This window comes from Artemia franciscana, chromosome 9 (assembly GCF_032884065.1).
Source record: "Artemia franciscana chromosome 9, ASM3288406v1, whole genome shotgun sequence".
In the NCBI taxonomy this organism is placed as follows: domain Eukaryota; kingdom Metazoa; phylum Arthropoda; class Branchiopoda; order Anostraca; family Artemiidae; genus Artemia; species Artemia franciscana.
In genome coordinates this window covers 13,027,053-13,046,980 of record NC_088871.1, presented here as the reverse complement: position 1 = coordinate 13,046,980, position 19,928 = coordinate 13,027,053, and the positions used below count along the sequence as shown (strand labels likewise).

At 35.4% G+C, this 19,928-nt stretch overlaps 1 protein-coding gene across 2 annotated transcripts in view; it reads left to right on the top strand.

Moving 5' to 3' along the window:
• The window catches only part of LOC136031020 (ATP-dependent RNA helicase vasa-like), an 80,538-nt gene that overhangs the window by 47,524 nt on the left and 13,086 nt on the right, over positions 1-19,928 (top strand). For both annotated transcript variants that reach the window (XM_065710199.1, XM_065710198.1), the window contains exons 8-12: positions 2,047-2,223; positions 5,632-5,827; positions 8,833-9,030; positions 15,854-16,026; positions 19,356-19,454. In XM_065710199.1, the coding sequence (XP_065566271.1) occupies positions 2,047-2,223; positions 5,632-5,827; positions 8,833-9,030; positions 15,854-16,026; positions 19,356-19,454 (843 nt within the window). The remainder of the gene's footprint in view (positions 1-2,046; positions 2,224-5,631; positions 5,828-8,832; positions 9,031-15,853; positions 16,027-19,355; positions 19,455-19,928) is intronic.

The following is a 19,928-nucleotide window of genomic DNA, read 5'->3' as shown; positions in this document are numbered from 1 at the left end:
AAATTCATTCTAATTTGTTCCCCACTGTCTTAAAAAAATCCCTATTGTTCTTCTTGTTTTTCGTGTATACCATTGAAGTACCAAGGACAGTGAAAAAGCTTAAAGAAAAATCAAACATTTGTTTTTTTTTTATGTTTTTATGGGGTCGGGACAAAAATTTCGTTAGTCGGGACGAAAAAATCTCTTATTTACATGTAATATTTTGCTGTATTATTAAAATTCTGATTGTTAGTTGTCAATAAGTGTATAATGTAGCTTACGAAGAACCTATTTAGACTTTTAGATAGAACCTATTTAACCTTTTTATAGTTTTAAGGCTAAAGGCGTGTCAGCTTTCGTTTATCTGTTAAAAGCGGATTTTCATATTTGTATTTCATTCTTTATTTCATGTTTCTGGGGCTGAGCCATCCGAGCAGGGTAAGATAAGGGTTAAAAATGGGCCTATAGGGGTAATATTAACCTCGAAAACAAATTTATTAGATAATTCCAAGTTTTGAACAAAACAGATATCTCAAAATTTTGATTTGGTATCATGTCTTAGGATGGCCGGAGAGCAGAAAATGAACCGAGGGGAGGGTCCCCCCAGTAGGTTTCGGCCTTTAAAAGGGGCACTTTAACTTTCGATTTCCAATCGAAGTAGCTCCACGCTGGGTCTCTAAGATTGCTCTTTCTGTTTGAAGCTGGTGGAAAACAGTTTTTGGTACCTTTCTGGCCCTTTTTGAGGGGAAGTAATGTTTTTGCTTATTGTAGTTAATTGTTAGTCCAAGATTTGGACTAAGGTCCTCTTAGTCCGAGGTTTTATTGAACTTTCAGGCCAATCAAAAAAAAATTTACTCTTTGTTAGAGGAAGGACCATCCCTTTGAATAATTATTTGTACATTAGTCCTCTTGGCCTAAAGTCTTACTGCTTAAAGGTTCAAATTGATTTCGGAAAAAGGATTTATTGATTAGGGAAAAAATATTGTAGAAACAGGAAAAAAGAAATGAAATAAAATGTAAAAATAAATACTAAAGGATATTTTACACCACATACTTTGCCTATATTTGGAATATATGTAGATTGTTCCCAAATTTCCTTTTCTCTTTTTGTTATTATTTGTGATCCTTCCTTTGTGGCTGCTAAGTTTTATATGTGGGCGAAATTTTCCGGGGGGGGGGGGGGTTAGTCGGATCCCGCTTTTGATGCTGTTCCTTTGGTGCATTGTGAGGTTAGTTCTAATTTTTTTTTTTTTTTTTTTGTTAATTTGAAATGTTTGCTTTTTAAGATTTGAATCTGACGTACGGCAAAAAAAGATGAAATTAAAGAAAACATACATAGAATTCTAGTTTAGGGGCTTTTTGCCGCCTTTGAAAGTAGTTTACCTTAATGAACTCCTGTGTTTTGTGCCCTATATCTTTGCTGAATCCCAATTTCTAAGGTTTTAAAGATGATTTAAATGTTTTTTAAATCTAGGGAAAAGCCTGGTATAGCTTAAAATACTTCTGAAATAAAAAGAATTGCAATTTTCATAAACAAAGTTCACGACAAACAGTTTGAAAACTGAAGCAAAACTTGTAGGCCTTATAAGTAAGAAAAGAGTAAACATAGTATCTCGGCAATGTCTTCTCAGGGGACGTCTTAAGCCGTGGATTCATTTCTGAAAATTTAATTCAGCTAACTACTACTCTCCAAAATAGCAAGAAGCCCTAAACTAGAATTTTATCAAAATTATTAATAAAAAGGCCAAACCCAATGAGGCTGATTTTCAGCTCCTCAAATAAAACGTTAAAGACCAAGTAGATATTTTGGCAAAAACTCGCTAAACCGTTGTCAGTGCTAAAAAAAAAAAGGGGGGGGGGCAAAATAATAAACCTTCAAATTGCTGTGCCTATTTGGGAAATTTTCTTTGTGAAGATAAACTTGTTTTTCTTCAAAATCATGGCCAAAATTGTAATCTACAAATTTTGAAGCTTTTGTTTGCTTTTATTTTTTTGTTTTTGTAGTTTGCGTTTTTATAGTGCGTGTTACTGTAATTTTTTTGTTTTTAAATTTGTTTGCTTTTATAGAGTGGCTGTAATATCCTCGTTGGCACGCCCGGCCGATTGATAGATTTTATGAATCGTGGGGTATTCAACTTTTCTGCTTGTAAGTTTTTGGTTCTTGATGAAGCTGATCGAATGTTGGACATGGGCTTCATGGGCGAAGTCAAGAAAGTTGTATACCATGGAACGATGCCAGTAAAGGTTTGTCTCTTATGTTGTTTTACTATTCCTGCAGGGTATTCAAGCTAGATGAGTATTGTGCTCCTAGTTTGGATTATTTTCTTCATTTTATCACTATCATCAACACTTGCATTTACTTTTTACCTCCTCATGTAAAAAATATTAAATTTTAAGAAAGTCTCTTTACTCTTTCTCTTTTACCTGCAGTTGACAACTGATTTTATTCACTGTTCGAATCATTTTTACATTTTTACTGACAAGTTTTGATATAAAACATAGGAAATGAAAAATATAAAAATGATATGAATTGTTTTATAAGATCATGATAAAAATAATCTTTTCTTTGATATAAAACATGAAATTAAAAAATATTCGCATCAAAATTTTAGACTTCAAATACAAATTATAAACTTTTTACATGATAACCAATGATGTGGTACTGATCTCCTGAATTTCTGTCTTTGGCCGGGAGTATAATGTATGGTTGGGGTAAACCTTTCGACACTTTCCATGTTTTTCCCTAAAATTTCTTCAATTATCCATATTAAGCTGGATTGACTGTTTAAGCTTACAGAGTCACACCGTAGACCCTCGTTCTAAACCAAATAAAGATTTGAATTTTTCTCTTATTCTCTGTAAAATCTCCATTTTCTGTAATCTTTACCAAATGTTGAAACAGGTCGAAGATTTTATGCATTATTGAGTTTATTGTTGACCCACAACGCGAGGAGTAGTAGGTCCACAACGCGAGGAGTAGTGGGTTCAAGGAAAAATATACAAGGACGAGTGGGATTGGGTAGTTTTGAATTGGGGGTTGCTTCCTATTTATGTCAAGGGGTCAAGGGACACGCACGAGACGACCTACCTAAAAAAGAAATGAAAAATATTTCCCACCGGACGAGTGACCCATTATCCAATCAAGAAACAATGGCCTTTGAAAGGTTCACATATAGTATAAATACAAGAAAAGAATATGGTTTATGATTAATCCTGGTTTTGTAGTAACGGGTGTTTGATGTTATATTGACAATTTGAGCCCTGTTCTCAAATTAAAATATCTACTCTTTGATGGAAATTAGTTCTAAGTTATTGGAAAGTCTCTCGTTAATTCCAAATTGGTGAGAGTCAGTCAGGAATCTCCATCGTTAATAAAGAATCTTTATTAAAGGCATGAACTCTGGATTGTTTTATTATTAAATATCTGAATATGGAACTCGCCTGATTAAAAAAAAAACAATTGAACATAAGAATATAATTGGGGTGAAGGAGAACGTAACTCAGTAAGAGCTAGTCAAGGCATTATTATTTGTGTTTTTTTTTGTAAGCTAGATTTTCTCGTAAATGTTATATAAGAATTTATCTAACGCAACGAGAGTGGGAAACACATAAGTTCTGGGTATTTTACGATTTAACATGAGAAGATAAGGGTTGAAAAACAAATAGCGCCAATGACAGTGTAGCAGTTGGTGACTTTATTAGAATATTTCAGATAAGTAATTACTGTCGTCTTTTGTTGCTTTCACTTTGTGCAAACCCAGTCTGTATAGATTAGGCCTAGTTTAGCTCGGGAAAATCTGCTTCCTTTGCTCTCCTACATTTTGAAGTGTCTGAAAAATCAGTTCTACAGCAGCTTAGGGTAGGCTAAGAAACTAAAAACGTGCCAAATTCTTGCACGGTTTTCACCTCCCACTATTAAATTGAGAAGATTCCTCAAAGACAAAAGGCTCTGTATGCAAATTCTCCCGGGGAACTAGTTCTCTTCGAGAACTTTTGAAATTTGTGGTTTGACTGGACTTTAATTTGACCAGACTGGTCTTGGTCTCGGCTTAGCTTACTTTCTTAACTTTAACCTTTACACTCTTAGACTACAAGTGACCAAGTCTATTAGGCTTAGGTTTCACTTGTACGCCTGTAAGTCCAAGCAAATTAAAGTCCCAGATTTTGTCTACAATTCCAGTGAACATTGTCCGTCACGCGTCAACCCAAAATCAATCCAATCTTTCATCCCATAGTTCTATGACTATATACCTTAGTTCTGCCCTAGGAATGACATATGGACAGATGATAGATAGATAGACTTATCTATCGAAATGAACTGACATCATTTTTATACACTCCTAAAAAGGGCTTATGCCAGATTTGCATCTCATTCGCTCGGACTATATGTATCGGCTTTTTTCTACAATTAGCCAAGGTTTGATGCCCACAACTACTTGATTTTCATTCAAATCGACCAAGTCCGTTGATTTTGAAGTAGAATCGAGCATTTGTGGGCATCAAGCCATACAGTGGCGAACAGACAGTAAATTTGTGTTAAAAATGTTTCAATCAGGGCTGGTTACACTCAGGGAATTCCTAAAGCGACAAAATTGATCAAGTGACTTTTTTTAGTGGATTTTTGGGGTTTTTCAACCAGATATACTAGAAATCTGTAAGGGACTACCCTTTACTCAGCTTTAAAAAGAAAAATTCTGATCAGCCTAATCGAAAAAAACAGAATTTGTTCTTTCTAATGATGTCAGTTTCAATAAAACTGAATATCTCTATCTTGGGTAAAAAATAAGAGAAGTTAAGGGGTTTTTTTAATTTCGGGGAAAGTAGTTGTCGGATTCAGATATTTGTTTATTCGGAATTCTTATAAAAGCTCTACAAGCTATGGCAAGACCGTCCTATCAATCCCAAATAGTTTTTCAATATAAATAAAAAAAAATTAACAATGGACGAGATAGGGTTATCCCTTAAGGTATCGAATCTCCTTAAACAAAAATAAGTTCAACAAATTAAACCAGTTTCCGAGTTGATAATGCTCTAAAAATAATTTTTCGACTACCCAGAGCTAGAAGTAGTAGTGCCCGATACTCAGCAGTATCGGGTATCGATAGTCCTCAAAAGTCAGTACTTTTGGTGCACAAATATTCCTCTTCTAGATTTAGAAATAATTTTAGCTTTTCGATGGGAGTCTCAGGTTCTTCCGTGGGAGCCGTAGGTTCTAAGGATTTTTTTTTTTTTCTGGTATCTCCCTTAAAGAACATGAAATGTTTTTTAATTAAAAAAAAAAAGCTTTGGATATGTAGAACTCGGCTAGAGGTCACTTGTGTCTGTTGTTGACAAAGGGGTGGTTGCTTCATTCTCCTGTGCCTCCAATTTTTTCCTAGGTGTACAGAATACTCTCTTCTGAGATGTGACTTTTTGTCTGACTCCTTGTTTAAATTGTTGATTGTTGCTAACTCCGATCTATCTAACACCTATCTTTGACTCAGCATAAACGTAGAATTGATTCTATTATATTGATATGTTGCCTTTCTCGTTCGTCTTATTTCAGACCCTGTCTGTTCATGATTTAAAAAAAATTACCTCTGATCATCCACTTTCTCGTTTATATTTACATGTATTCACATTTGTATATATTTATGTTGGATCTCCTTATAGGTTGAAAGAAATACATTGATGTTCTCAGCAACTTTTCCTAACGAAGTTCAAGAGTTGGCTGCAGAATTTCTTGAGAATTATATTTTTGTTACTGTTGGCACAGTGGGTGGAGCCTGCACGGACGTACTTCAAGAAGTTATAGAGATTGATGCTAAGAGTCGAATCGATCGACTTCTCGAAATTTTGACAGAAAAAGGTGAGCATTCTCGCGAAGTTACAGGATAAAAAAGGAGGCTAGTAACCATGACCGTGTCCAAGGGGTGACCAAGTTTGAATCCCCTCCCCAAAATCTTTGACTGACTCATAAAAATGTAATAAAGATGCATAGAAAAATTATGTTTTTTTTTTTTTTTTTTTTTTTTTTTTTTTTTTTTTTTTTTTTTTTTTTTTTTTTTTTTTTTTTTTTGTAAACTCCCTCTGAACCAGCTGCAATATTGCTGCCATATGTAGCAAAAACTCAACGAAATGAAATAAAATTGAATTTTTTAGAAGAAAATGTCCTTGAGGAAATTTTTTTCAAAGATTAGGAAATACAAATGAGAAGTAACGCAAAAAGAAATGAAGAAATTTAATCACAGAAGAAAAAGTCCGATAAAGAAAACTACTAAAAGAAATATGTATTTCAACAAAAGTGGACTCTTAAATGTTATTTCTGTCTTATTTTATGTAGTTCTAAAGAGGAGTTTTACTCTACTTTTTGTTGTTGTTTTTAAATGTCTGAATTGCTGAAGAGTTCAGATCAGTTCTAGGAAGAGAATTCCCCAGTGAATTTTTTTTTTTTTTCGCTTGCGAAAAATTCTTCATTGCCGACAAGGTGAACGTTTCGATCATTCTCTCTCTTTTTTGCCTTCTCAACTCATCCTTCTCAATAGTACGGGACAATTTTTTTCTTGGGCGGGGGGCTAAAAACTAAACATTAACGGGCTATTGTAACAAATGGAACACAAAAGTCGTTAAAATCGTTTTGTTTGGGCTCGGAAGTTCATCCCTAGTGCAGTTTATTACTCCTGTTTATTTTGTGTCATACTATTCAATTTCAGTTCAATCATATATATTTAAATATTTAAACAAAAAACATATAACTACTGTACATTATCTGCCAGAAAAGCTCAAAAACAAGAAAAGTCTAACGGTTGCTCCGTTTTTGGTTTAAAATTTGACATCACACATGTTATAAAAAAGAATGACGAATTCGAGATATTAATGCTAAACAACGTTAGAATTTAGTTCCAGTCAGTCTTAAAGTAGCATGTTGAATATTCGTTTCTTAGACGTGTGTCCCATCGCTCTTTATGTGTCACCCAATGATTCATTCTGGGTCATCTGTTAGTCTTCATTTACATTGTTAAAATTTCTGCTTAAAATACTGCTTGCTGCGATTAATGATGAATCGGCAAGAAGTATGGCAATCATGAGTGTTTAAACGCACCTACTCCAGAGGTCTCAAGATAACAAGCTAGTGGTCGTTTGAAGGTGAAGTGGATAATAATTTTTTTTTTTTTTGGGGGGGGGGGGGGGTACTTGAGTATGTTTTGGCATGTCATGTTGTATTGTATTCTTCCCTTTTCGTGGCACTTGGTATTTACCAAGTGACGTTTAGCGATCGCAATTTCTGTCGTTCCCGGTTTTGCTAGTTTGGGCACTTCCAGATAGGCTAGGACGATGAAATTTGGATGGCGTATCAGGGAACAGACCATATAAGTTAGAAATAGTCGTTTCCCCGATTCGACCATCTGGGGTGGAGTGGGGGGTGGTTAGTTTGAAAAAATGAGGTATTTTTGACTTTTGAACGGGTGACCGGATCTTAATGAAATTTCATATTTAGAAGGAATTCGTGTCTCAGAGCTCTTATTTTAAATCCCGACCAGATCTGGTTATATTGGGGGGAGTTGGAGGGGATACCGGAAATCTTTGAAAACGCTTAGAGTGGAGAGATTGGGATGAAACTTGGTGGGTAGAATTAGAAAATGTCGTGGATACATGATTCACGTAACCGGACTAGATCCGCTCTCTTTGGGGGAGTTAGGGGGGTCCAGTGCTTTGGCGATTTCGCTGCTTCTGGACGTGCTAGGATGATAAAAATTGGTAGGAGTGTCAGGGACCTGCACAAATTGACTTAATATAGTGGTTTTCCCCGATTCGACCATCTGGGGAGCTGAAGGGAGAGGAAAAATCAGAAAAAATAAGGTATTTTTAACGTACGAATGGGTGATCGGATCTTAATGAATTTTTATATTTAGTAGGACCTCGTGTCTCAGAGCTCTTATTTTAAATCCTGACCGGTATTAACCCTCTGATTTTCCTTTTAAATCAGTCTATTGATTCTTAGAATTTTGCTAGAGCTCATGCCATGTGAGCTCTTAGCTCTTGTTATTAATATTATGCCCGTGTATGTTTTTTTTTTTTTTTTTCTGTCAGGCACGTGACGTTCTCTGGTTTATGTTGTTTTGAATATTTAGGAATATGGATACCAAACAAAGGAATTTTTTTTCACCCTTCATTCTTAAAAGTATACGGTGTTAGATTTGTCAGTATACTTTAAGGATGAAGGGGCTGCGGGATAAATCACCGCTGGAGATATGGTCATTTGACTTTTCGACTATTTAGAACCGGCTGTTCCTGGCTGTTTGGAAGGAGGGCAGCTAAAAATGGAATGGAAGGGTGACTGATTGCCCTCCTACCATTTTTTAACGGGGGCCGGAGTTTACCCCCCCCCCCCTCTCGAAAAATACCCCTCGGGAGTTGTCCATTGTTGATATACAAGACCGTCGATTTTGAATTAAAATCAAGTAGTTGTGGGCATCAAGCCATGGCTAATTGTAGAAAAAGCCAAGACAGATGGTCCGAGTGAATGGGAGGCTAATTTTTAGCTCTTTAGGATTATGTAAAAATGATGTCGTAACCGAAATTCAGTGGAAATGGTCAAGTTAGAAAAAAAAATATTATATAACTTGATCTTTTTTTAGCCCGTTTTCCTCGACTTGCCGATTTTTTTTCATAAATGCATTGATGACTTGGATCTATGTTATGTATGACCCAATCCTTTTTACGCCTGTTGTTATCACTTACATTCATAAATTCTGAAAATTATTTTCTACTTCTTAGTCCATTGTGAAAGAGTTATTTAAAAGAAAAAATTCGTTATTTACGAGATCTCCGAAATATCAGTCGAATTATTTTTTACATTCATTTCTATTTTAGAGGGCGTTAAGACTCTGGTTTTTGCATCTTCGAAGAAGACTGCCGATTTTCTTGCCGCATTACTCTCAACAAAAAACCTTCCTGCCACAAGTATACACGGAGATCGATTTCAATATCAGAGAGAAGAAGCGCTGCGTGACTTTAAATCTGGGCACCGTAACATTCTTGTTGCTACTGCAGTGGCTGCTCGAGGCTTAGGTAAGGTTCAATTAATATTTTCAGAGCTGAAGTTTAGGTTGGATCAGCTTTTATTACTACTAGATTAAAAAAAAAAAAAAACGGGAACATTCCCGTCTGGAATGTTCAACTGTGAATTTGAGTTTTTCCCAAAGATGATATAATTCAAAGAATATATGTAATTTAAAACAGTAGAAACCAGCGTTAGTGTCAAAAAACGCCAATGCCATCTAGCTTGTGGCGTCTCATGGCATTTTGTCAAGCTTTGTAATCAGTGAAGACGTTAAAAGTTGAATAGGCAAGGCCCAGGGTGCTTCTTTTTGCAATTTAAAAAGTTTGGAAGAATAGGAAGATAGTTTCGGGAGACAAGATTAGAATATTGAAAGCTACAGTAATGAAAATGGTCAAGTATGGTTCTGAAACATGGGCAATTGGATAGACGGAGGAGGATTCGTTAGGTGTTTTCCAGAGGAATCTGCTCAGAACTCTTGGGTTCAGAAGTCTGACTAACCGTATTTCAAACACTAAGGTATACGCAAAATTTGTTCTATCCCACTTTCTAGGGTTGTAATGGGAGAAAGGTTGAGATGGTTAAGACACGTTTTGCGGATGAAGGAAGACGAATTGCCAAAGATCGTCTTTGTTGGCCAACCATCTGTCAATCGAAATGAAGATCATCCCCAAATGAGATGACAAGAGGTTGTAAGAAAGGATTTAAAGGAAATGGGAACTTATTGGTAGGGTGTAAAGAGTGAAGCTTCGAATGGATTAGGATAGAGAAGGGATGCACAACTGTGTTGGCTTCATACTCCTTGCTGCTACGCTATAGTGTTTGTAATCAAAGTAGTAGTTTCTGTAATCGGGTTTCATTAGAAACTGAGAAAAAACACTTATTGTTAACAGTGGCGGATTCCCCTGACGTAGTGGTGGGTTTGTGGTTGGGACCGCTTGCTCTGGTTTGGGTTGGGACGAAAGTTTTTTTTTTATAAGTTTTTAATAGTTGAATTTTTAATAATTTTTTAATTTATTAAGACTGTTTTTTTTTTTTTTTTTTTTTTTTTTTTGCAAACAAGTTTGAAGCAAGGTTTTAGTTACTTAGTGTGGTCTCTGTTTTATTTTAATAATGACGCATACCGCCCAAAAGTATTTAATAAATTTAGGTCTATCGAGAAAATCTGTCCGTATTACCACAAAAGCCAACTGGAAGCCGAAAATCTTCATTTCGTAATAAAAAGGAGGGGATATTTACAATCCTAACTTCTTTAGGCTGTTGAAATGATATTTCAGGATTGTGCTGTCACAACTGGGCTAAAAATCATTTTTTTTTTTTTTTTTTTTTTTTTTTTTTTTTTTTTTTTTTTTTTTTTTTTTTTTTTTTTTTTTTTTTTTTTTGAGGCAAAGAAATTGATAAAAATTACCCTTTTTTGCTGTCTTTTTGGGTTTGGTTCTTTTTTTTGCGAAGCGGGGTGGTTTTTACAGCATCGTTGTTTTATATAGGACTTCTATAATAGAAAGTAAATGTATGAGAAGTGCAAAAATTATTAATTTAAGTCTTAGATTTTGGTGAGCAAATGGAGGCCTCTTTACTGCCATCTAATTAAAGCTCTGCATTATATGACATATCACCTCCCCTGTTATCCTAAAACATTAAATTAAAGGCCAAACTCTTTAGAACTTTAATAAAGGTTCGTATAAGTATATACTGAAGACTGAGTATATGAGTCGAAATGCTCCTTCAAAGGTCTTAGTAATCATTTTTGAAGAAAGGATTGTGCTGTCACAACTGGGCTCAAAAGTAAAATATTTACTTCTTTTTACTGTCAAATTTTCTTCCCCTTTTTTTTCGAGTTTTACTATTGCACTGAGGCGAAGAAATTGGTATCATTCCTTTTTTGGCTGTCTTTTGTTTTGGTTTTTGAGGGTTTGCGTTTTTTGCGAAACAGGGTGATGTTTACAACGTTGTTGTTATGGCACTTGGTATTAACCAAGAGACATATAGCAATCGCCAATTCTGTCGGTCTGTCTGTCTGTCGGTCCCGGTTTTGCTGCTTTAGGCACTTCCAGGTAAGCTAGGATAATGAAATTTGGCAGGCGTATCAGGGACCGGACCAGATTAAATTAGAAATAGTCGTTTTCCCGATTTGACCATCTGTTTTGGAGTGGGGGTCCGTTAATTCGGAAAAAATAGAAAGAATGAAGTATTTTTAACTTACGAACGGTTGATCAGACCTTTATGAAATTTGATGTTTGAACGATATCGTGTCTCAGAGCTATTATTTTAAATCCCGACCGGATCTGGTGACATTGGGGGGAGGGGAAACCTAAAATCTTGGAAAACACTTAGAGTGGAGGGATCGGGATGAAACTTGGTGGGTAAAATAAGCACAAGTCCTAGATACATGATTGACATAACCGGAACGGATCGCTCTCTTTGGGGTAGTTGGGGGGGGGGGGTAATTCTGAAAAATTAGAAAAAATAAGGTATTTTTAACTTCGAACGGGTGATCGGATCTCAATGAAATCTGATGTTTATAAGGATATCGTGTCTCAAAGCTCTTATTTTAAATCCCGACCGAATCGGGTGACATTAGGGGGAGTTTTTTTGTGGGGGGGGGGGGCTAAAATCATAGAAAACGCTTAGATTGGAGGGATCGGGATGAAACTTGGTGGGGAAAATAAGCAGAAGTCTTAGAATCGTGATTTACATAATTGGAAAGGATCCGCTATATTAGGGGAGGGGGGTTAATTCTGAAAAATTTGAAAAAATGCCGTATTTTTAACTTACGAAGGAGGGATCGGATCTTCATGAAACTTCATATTTAGAAGGACCTCGTAACTTAGATCTGTTATTTGAAATCTCAACTGGATCCAGCGTCATTGGAGGGGGGGGGGCGGAAATCTTAGAAAATACTTAAAGCGGAGAGATCAGTATAAAACTGGATGGGAAGAATAAAAACCTGTCTAAGATACGTGACTGACATAACCGGACCGGATCTGCTCTCTTTGGGGGGGGGGGGGTAATTCGTAAAAATGAGGTATTTGTAACTTACGAAAGGGTGATCAGGTCTTAATGAAATTTGATATTTAGAAGGATCTTGTGCTTTAAAGCTCTAATTTTAAAAGTCCTACCAGATCCTGTGACATTGGGGGGAGTTGGAGGGGGAAACCGGAATTCTTGGAAAACGTGAAAATTGGGGTATTTTTTATCTTACGAATAGGTGATTGGATCTTAATGAAATTTGATATTTAGTAGGAATTCATGTCTCAGAGCTCTTATTTTAAATCCCGACCAGATCTTTTGACATTGGGGGGAGTTGGAAGGGATAATCTTTGAAAACACTTGGAGTGGAGGAATCGGAATGATGCTTGATGGATAAATAAGCAAATGTTCTTGATACGTGATTGACGTAACCGTACTGAATTCACTCTCTTTGGGGGAGTTGTTCAGTGATTTGGCGAGTATGGTGCTTCTGGACGATGAAAATTGGTAGGCGTGTCAGGGAGCTGCACAAATTGACTTGATGAAGTCATTTTCCCAGATTCGACCATCTGGGGGGCTAAAGAGGGAGGCAAAATTAGAAAAAATGAGGTATTAATAACTTACGAGTGGGTGAGCGGATCTTAATGAATTTTGATATTTAGAAGGACATCGTGACTCAGAGCTCTTATTTTAAATCCTGACTGGATCCAGTGACATTGGGGGGAGTTGCCTAAAATATTGGAAAACCCTTAGAGTGGAGGGATTGGGATGGAACTTGGTGATAAAAATAAGCAGAAGTTTTAGATACGTTATTGACATAACCAGAAAGGTTCCGCTCTATTTGGGGAAGTTGGGGGGGGGGGGTTAATTTTGAAAACTTAGAAAAAATGAGGTATTTTTAACTTACGAGGGAGTGATCAGATCTTAAAGAAATTTCATATTTAGAAGGACCTCGTAATTCATATATCTAATTTTAAATCCCGACCGGATTCAGCGTCATTAGGGGGGGGGGGGGGGAACCGGAAATCTTGGAAAACGCTTAAAGCAGAGAGATCAGGATGAAACTTGGTGGGAAGAATAAGCACAAGTCCAAGATATGTGACTTACATAACCAGACTGGATCTGCTTTCTTTGGGGGGGGGGGGGGGAGTAATTCGGAAAAATTGAATAAAAATGAGGTATTTGTAACTTACGACCCGGTGATCTGATCTTAATGAACTTGATATTTAGAAGGATCTTGTGCTTTAGAGCTCTCATTTTAAATTCCGACCAGATCCGTTGACATTGGGGGAGTTGGAGGAGGAAACCAGAATTCTTGGAAAACGTGAAAATTGAGGTATCTTTTACAAATAAAGAAGAGAGAATAATGAGGACTTTTTTCCCAAGACAGCGAACAAAACCTATATGAATATTTTGGTCCCATATCTAAGGGCCGTCTTCAGCAAAGAAAATAATGAACAATAACACACTTACAATAAAAGTTTTAGGTTAAATATCCATTTTTTAAAATAGCCTAGGCATCATTATTTCTTGAAAAAGTTCAGCCAATACTCTGTGATAAAAGCTAACATTTTACAAGCTAAAAAGGCTCATTCATTTTACTAACTGCGTTTATTGAAAATTGGAATAATTCCTTATTTCGATATTTGTCTTCTCTGCAGCTAATCTTGTAGTTCTTTTGAGATTGGGCTTATTTTTATTCGTTCCTATTTTGTTTTATTTTGAATTTGATTATTTTCTATATAATCTAATATGAATACAATATGACAATAATGTCTTCGTCAATATTGAGGTATCTTTATCTTACGAATGGGTGATCGGATCTTAATGAAACTTGATATATAGAAGGATCTTATGTCTCAGATACTCCATCTTCAATTCGAATCGGATCCGAGGGCATAGGGGGTTGGAGGGGGGGAAACAGAAATCTTAGAAAATTGAGCTCTTGGTTCTTCCGGCCTCGTCACAAGTGCTATATGAGCTCTTAGCTCCTGTTTTTTTATCTAGCTGGTATAGATGTGTGTCGGAATTCTCAGTTTAAATCAGTGGAATGGCATCGATTTTTTTTTTTTTTTTTTTTTTTTTTTTTTTTTTTTTTTTTTTTTTTTTTTTTTTTTTTTTTACTAATACAATGTTTATAAGAAGTGGAAATTCACAGAACTTGAGTTAACCATGGAAACGGAATGAAACTACAATATTACATCAGAATTTTTCACCTTCTCAATACCAACCAGCCACAAAATATAGTTAAGTTTTTGTATAGGGGTTGCATATATTTGTCCATAAAATTGTCTAAACTGCTACATATACTGATGAGGATTTTTACAGGACAATTCTCTTACTTAGTTCTAAATCTGAGTCAAATTTTAATTTTTATCTTTGTGCTCAACAGACATATCGACATTTATACTTTAATTTGAATATCAGAAAATCTCAAGATTAGAAAAAAGTTAGAAATCTACCACATCTTTATACCCTGAGAACTTAAATCATCAATCATATACCTATCAAATACAAAAGTAACAAACACAATTATTTGTTTTTTAAGGAGTATTTCGATTCATTTACTTAGTCTGAAGCACATACCTACATGCATCTTTATCAGTGTTAATGTTTTCTGACGATTTTGGTCTTTCAACGAGTATTTTATGATGAATAGAAGAGGAAATACTAACGGAGAACTTTAACCTGACAGGACTAGCCATCATAAACATTCGCCAAAATATTGAGGTTGACGTTTACCGTGTAATAGATAGATATGGCGGGAGTGGAAAAACAGAAAGACTTTTTTTTTAATATTGTGAATTCTCTAATTTAAGCGGAATATATCGAACTTTGAAAAGTGGAAAGATACGATACGTTGTTATGAAAAGTAAAATTTTGATTAGTCAATTTTTGAGATTTCATCAAAGCTGACTGTTTATTAAAACACTATTTTTTAAAAGAATCAGTGATTAGTTAATGCTTTATTATCTATGCTTAAAATCTTCGTTTTAAATGTATTCTATGTATTTCTTTCTCTTTGTTCTGTTTTTCTTGTTACATCCCTTAAATAACTACATTTAATTTTTTATTATTTTTTACGAGTGTACGAGTTATATCTTTATCATCATTTCCTACTCTTCATTACTATCATAGTTACTAAGCGATGCCACAAAGACTGCATGACCCCAAAGGTTTTTTTTTCAATAAAAAGCTTAAATCACTCATTATAGCGGTCAGAAGTGCAAAGGCTAGAAATTTTGCAGAGAATATTACATATCATTTTTTTTTTTGAATTGTCTAACGAGACTCGCATGTTTAGATCGTATGACTAAATTTTCAAAAGCTTTACTAACCTATTGACTCTGGCTCTTGTTGGCAAATGAAGTAAAAAAAAAAATAAAAAAGTTTTGTTTCAACTGAAAGTAAGGAACAACATCAAAACTTAAAAGAAACAGAAATTATTACGTACATGAAGGGGGTTGCCCCCTCCTAAACACCTTGGTCTTTACACTAAGTTTTTTAGTACTTTTAAAAAAGCATCTAGTTGTTCTAATTCAACGGCCCTTGTGTTTCAGGAGTCATTCTTAAATAATTTTGATAAAATTCTAACTTTTGATGGGTAAGACTAAACTGAAGAAACTTGTATATTAATATCAGCATAAAAAATCGATTCTTTTGATGTTCCTATTTGAAAATTTTCGTTTTTCAGAGTTTCGGTTGCTATAATTTTGATGATTCCTTTTTGTTTATTAATTGATTCTCTCTCTTTTTTTCGTTGAAAAATTTCAAAAAATTTCAAAATTTCGTTTTTCAGAGTTTCGGTTGCTATAATTTTGATGATTCCTTTTTGTTTATTAATTGATTTTCTCTCCTTTTTAGATATAAAGGGCGTTGGCCTTGTCATCAACTATGAACTACCTACAGATATTGATGAATATGTACATAGGATCGGAAGAACGGGTCGCCTTGGTAATACTGGGCATGCCATATCATTTTTCAACCCGGATAAGGATTCAGCAATTGCCGGGAAGCTGGTTAATGTTCTTGCGGCGGTAATTGTTTTTCGTTTCCCTCTCTTTTTCTTTCCTTTAACTTCTCTTCTTTGTCTCCTTTAGGTTCCTTTTTCTATCTTTCTCACTTTCTCTCCTTCGGTTTTCATTTTTGATTGGTGTCAATGTTTGACCATTTCATGAGGAGAAATAAACTTGGCAACATGTTTTTTCTTTCCAAAAAAAAAAATATATGTCGCCATGCCATACAATCAATTCTGGTAATGAATATTTTAGTAAATTTGTCTTTTTTTTTTTTTTTTTTTTTTTTTTTTTTTTTTTTTTTTTTTTTTTTTTTTTTTTTTTTTTTTTTTTTTTTTGATCAAAGTTTTCTTAATTACTAATTTTACATGTAAGTACTTCTATCTGAGAGTTTAGAATTGTATAGGCAAGTTAGTTCTAGGTGTGGGATGGAAGTTTATTTGAATATGAATGTTCTGGTTAATTTCTAAGGATATGGATCCAGAGAGCAAACGTTCTGTCAGTTGGGGAAAGCAACTTTCGGAAATTTAAGGGGAAGTAGAGAAGCAAAGAATAATTACCCGCTGTGTACTGCGGAGGAGGATGCATTGGGCCACTTTCTCCCTGGGTGCTGTGTGCTATCTCAAATTAGTGTCAATGGGTGGAAGGTAATTTGGATGTTACTTCTTGGTAACAACTTTGTGATGGTAAGTTTTGTGTTAAAGGCAATAGATGTTAGGCACAAGCATCGGAATTAGAAAAAAATTGTGTTTGGTTTGGATTTTAATGCATTTGTAGTTAGATGAATATAATGGCGACTTACGTATATGGCCCTCGGGCTTGTTTAATAAATATTATACATATATGCATATTATATTATTGGGCATTCTCTATTACAAGAATTTCATCGACACGTTAATGTGTCAAAATAAAAATATTTTGCAAGAGCATGATATATGGTTTTAGAAGACAATTTAATTCCTTTACAAAAAGGGATTCCGTGCCTTAAACGATCAACCTATCTCTTCCATTATAAGCTTTATTATTTTGTATTGCCAAATTATTTAGAATTAATTTGTCTGTCTTATCATTCCTGGTATTGCTTGGATAAGAGATCCGAACAAACAACAAAAAACTAAAAGTCTTCTTCTTTTTTTTCATTTTTAAATGTAGCCATTCTTTGTTCTTTTTTAAGTTCAGGAAAGGATAATCCTTGAGATGTTCTTGCAGACCTGTTAGGAAAACTTTGAAAATGAGCTGAAAGGAAATATCGTTTGGGTGATTTGGCAGATTTGGTAGTTCCATGTAGTGCTACCCGTTTTGATTAAAAATTGTTACCAACACAGAAGAAGTGAAATTTCAGTTGGAAAGAAGAAAAAATAGTTGAAATATGGAAAAAGTGACCTAAACAGCCTTTCAAATATTAAACCATTTGTCGAGAGGGTTTAAATCTTTGAAGTCACATCAGTATTGCACCGTTCCTGCATGATGCTGACCATTGTATCTAAAATATATACCAACAAACTAGTAAGGGACCCAACACTGAACTTTTTATGTTCTGCCTGGACTCAGCTTACGGGTCTCGTATTACCTAGCAGAACTAATCTCACTGGGCCACCACAGGACAATTATTGCTTTCCTTTGGGATAAAATGTCCTATCAAACTTTTTTTTTTTTTTTTTTTTTTTTTTTTTTTTTTTTTTTTTTTTTTTTTTTTTTTTTTTTTTTTTTTTTACCTTCTATCATTGACGATTGACCTTAAAGGAGTGTTTTTGTACCTTTTGAGTGGTTTTTTTTTTCAGTCGTTTCCCTTAACTTAAGAATTTCTCTTTAAATAAAATGTGTTTTTAACCTAGTGCTACAACTGCTACTACTACTACTGACGACATACTTCAGCACCAAGCCGCTAGAGAGCTATGCACACTGCTCCTTCATCTCAAATCACCCAAAGCCTGCTCTTTACTAAATAAGGTGTTTACTAAATAACTAACTCACCTTAAATAAGGTGAAATGTTCACCTTAACACTCATAGCTGACGTAATGGCAATATGTGTAGTAGAGTTAGTAGCAGTATACGCATAGCATTTTGGAATATCCTTAACTCATTTTCCATGCTGAATCTCATGTGTAAACACAAAGATCATGAATGTTTCCTTCACCATAGGATGGCAGTTTATTGGCTTGAAAGTTCTTTCCTTCTCATTCTTTCTTCCTTTCATTTCTTTCTTTATTCTTGGTTTGTGGAGCTAACCAATTCCACAAAAGGAAATCAAACTTCGATTCTCGTATGTATTTTTTATGCTTTTTAAGGCACTTGGTATTTACCAAGTCACATATAGCGATCGCAATTTCTTTTCGTCGTTCTGTCTGTCTGTCGGTCCCAGTTTTGCGGAAGGACGGTTAATTCGGAAAAATTGGAAAAAATCAGGTATTTTAAACTTACGAATGGGTGATCGGATCTTAATGGAATTTGACAATAAGAAGGACCTCGTGTCTCGGATTTCTTATTTTAAATCCTGACTGGATCCGGTGACATTGGGGGGAGTTCGAGGGGAAACCGGGAATCTTGGGAAACGCTTAGAGCAAAGAGATCGGGATGAAAATTGGCGAGAAGAATAAGCACAAGTCCTAGGTACGTGATTGACATAATCGGACCGAATCTGCTCTCTTTGGGGGAGTTTGGGGGGATCCCAGTGCTTTGGCGAGTTCGGTGCTTCTGGACGTTCTATTACGATGAGAATTGGTAGGCGTGTCAGGGACCTGCGCAAATTGACTTGATAACTGTCGTTTCCCCGATTCGACCATCTGGGGGGGGGGGCTGTAGGGAGGGGAAATCATTAAAATTGAGGTATGTTTGTCTCAGGAATGGGTGATCGGATCTTAATGAAACTTAATATATAGAAAGATATCATGTCTCAGATGCTCCTTTCCCGATTCGGATTGGACCTGGGAACATTGGGGCCATGACTTCCACGTTTCCCACAACTATTCCCTTTTTTTTGGAAATCTTGGAAAATGCTTAGAGTGAAGAGATCGGGATGAAACTTCATGGGAAGAATAAGTACACGTTCTATATGCGTGATTGGCATAATCGGACCAGATCCGATCTCTTTGGGGGAGTTGGTGGGATTTCTAGTGCTTTGACGAGTTTGAGAATAAGCACAAGTTATGGATGCATAATTGACATAACCGGACCGGACCCGATCTCTCATCACAAGTGCCATATAAGCTTTTAGCTTTTGTTTTTTCTTAATGTTTTTCAATCTCTCAGGAGGGAATCAAACTTCGATTTGTTATGCTTTTTCTTCTTAATGTTTGTTCGATTTCGCAGGAGGTAGCTGAATTTTTTTTTTAATGTTTTCTTTCTGTAGGCACAGCAAACTGTTCCTGTTTTTCTTGAGTCTATGGCAAGTGGGGTATCATTTGGTTCTGATGCTTCGAGCCGTTTTGGTGGATCTGATGTTAGAAATGTAAGTGAATCTCAAAGATTTAAAAACTTAATATTTGAAAACTTAGATTACATTTGGATAGAATCTGCCTTGGGCTTTTTTGGGGTTCAATTGTAGTAAATTTCTTTTCTTTTTTGCGGGGAGGGGGGGGTCATTCCAAGATGCACGTTGTGCAACTTTGCGGGCCTTTTGGCTATTGTGTGATTTATATTGATAGGAAATACAAAAAAGTTTATATATGTTACCGTGAATGTCTGAAATCTCGTTAGTGTCGACATTCACCAGTGAATGTCCGAAATTCAATTGTCGCTGCTTGGATTCAATTAGGTTTGCGAGTTGTCAACAAATATTAATCAACAAAGGTGATTCCTTTGGAGGTTGCTACTTGCTTGGTCGATTTACATTGCCACCTCTACAATTTCCAAATAAATTGGTTTGGCCTCCTATAGGACTTCACTGGCTCTCTAAAGAGTTTCACGAGCAAATCTCAATTGT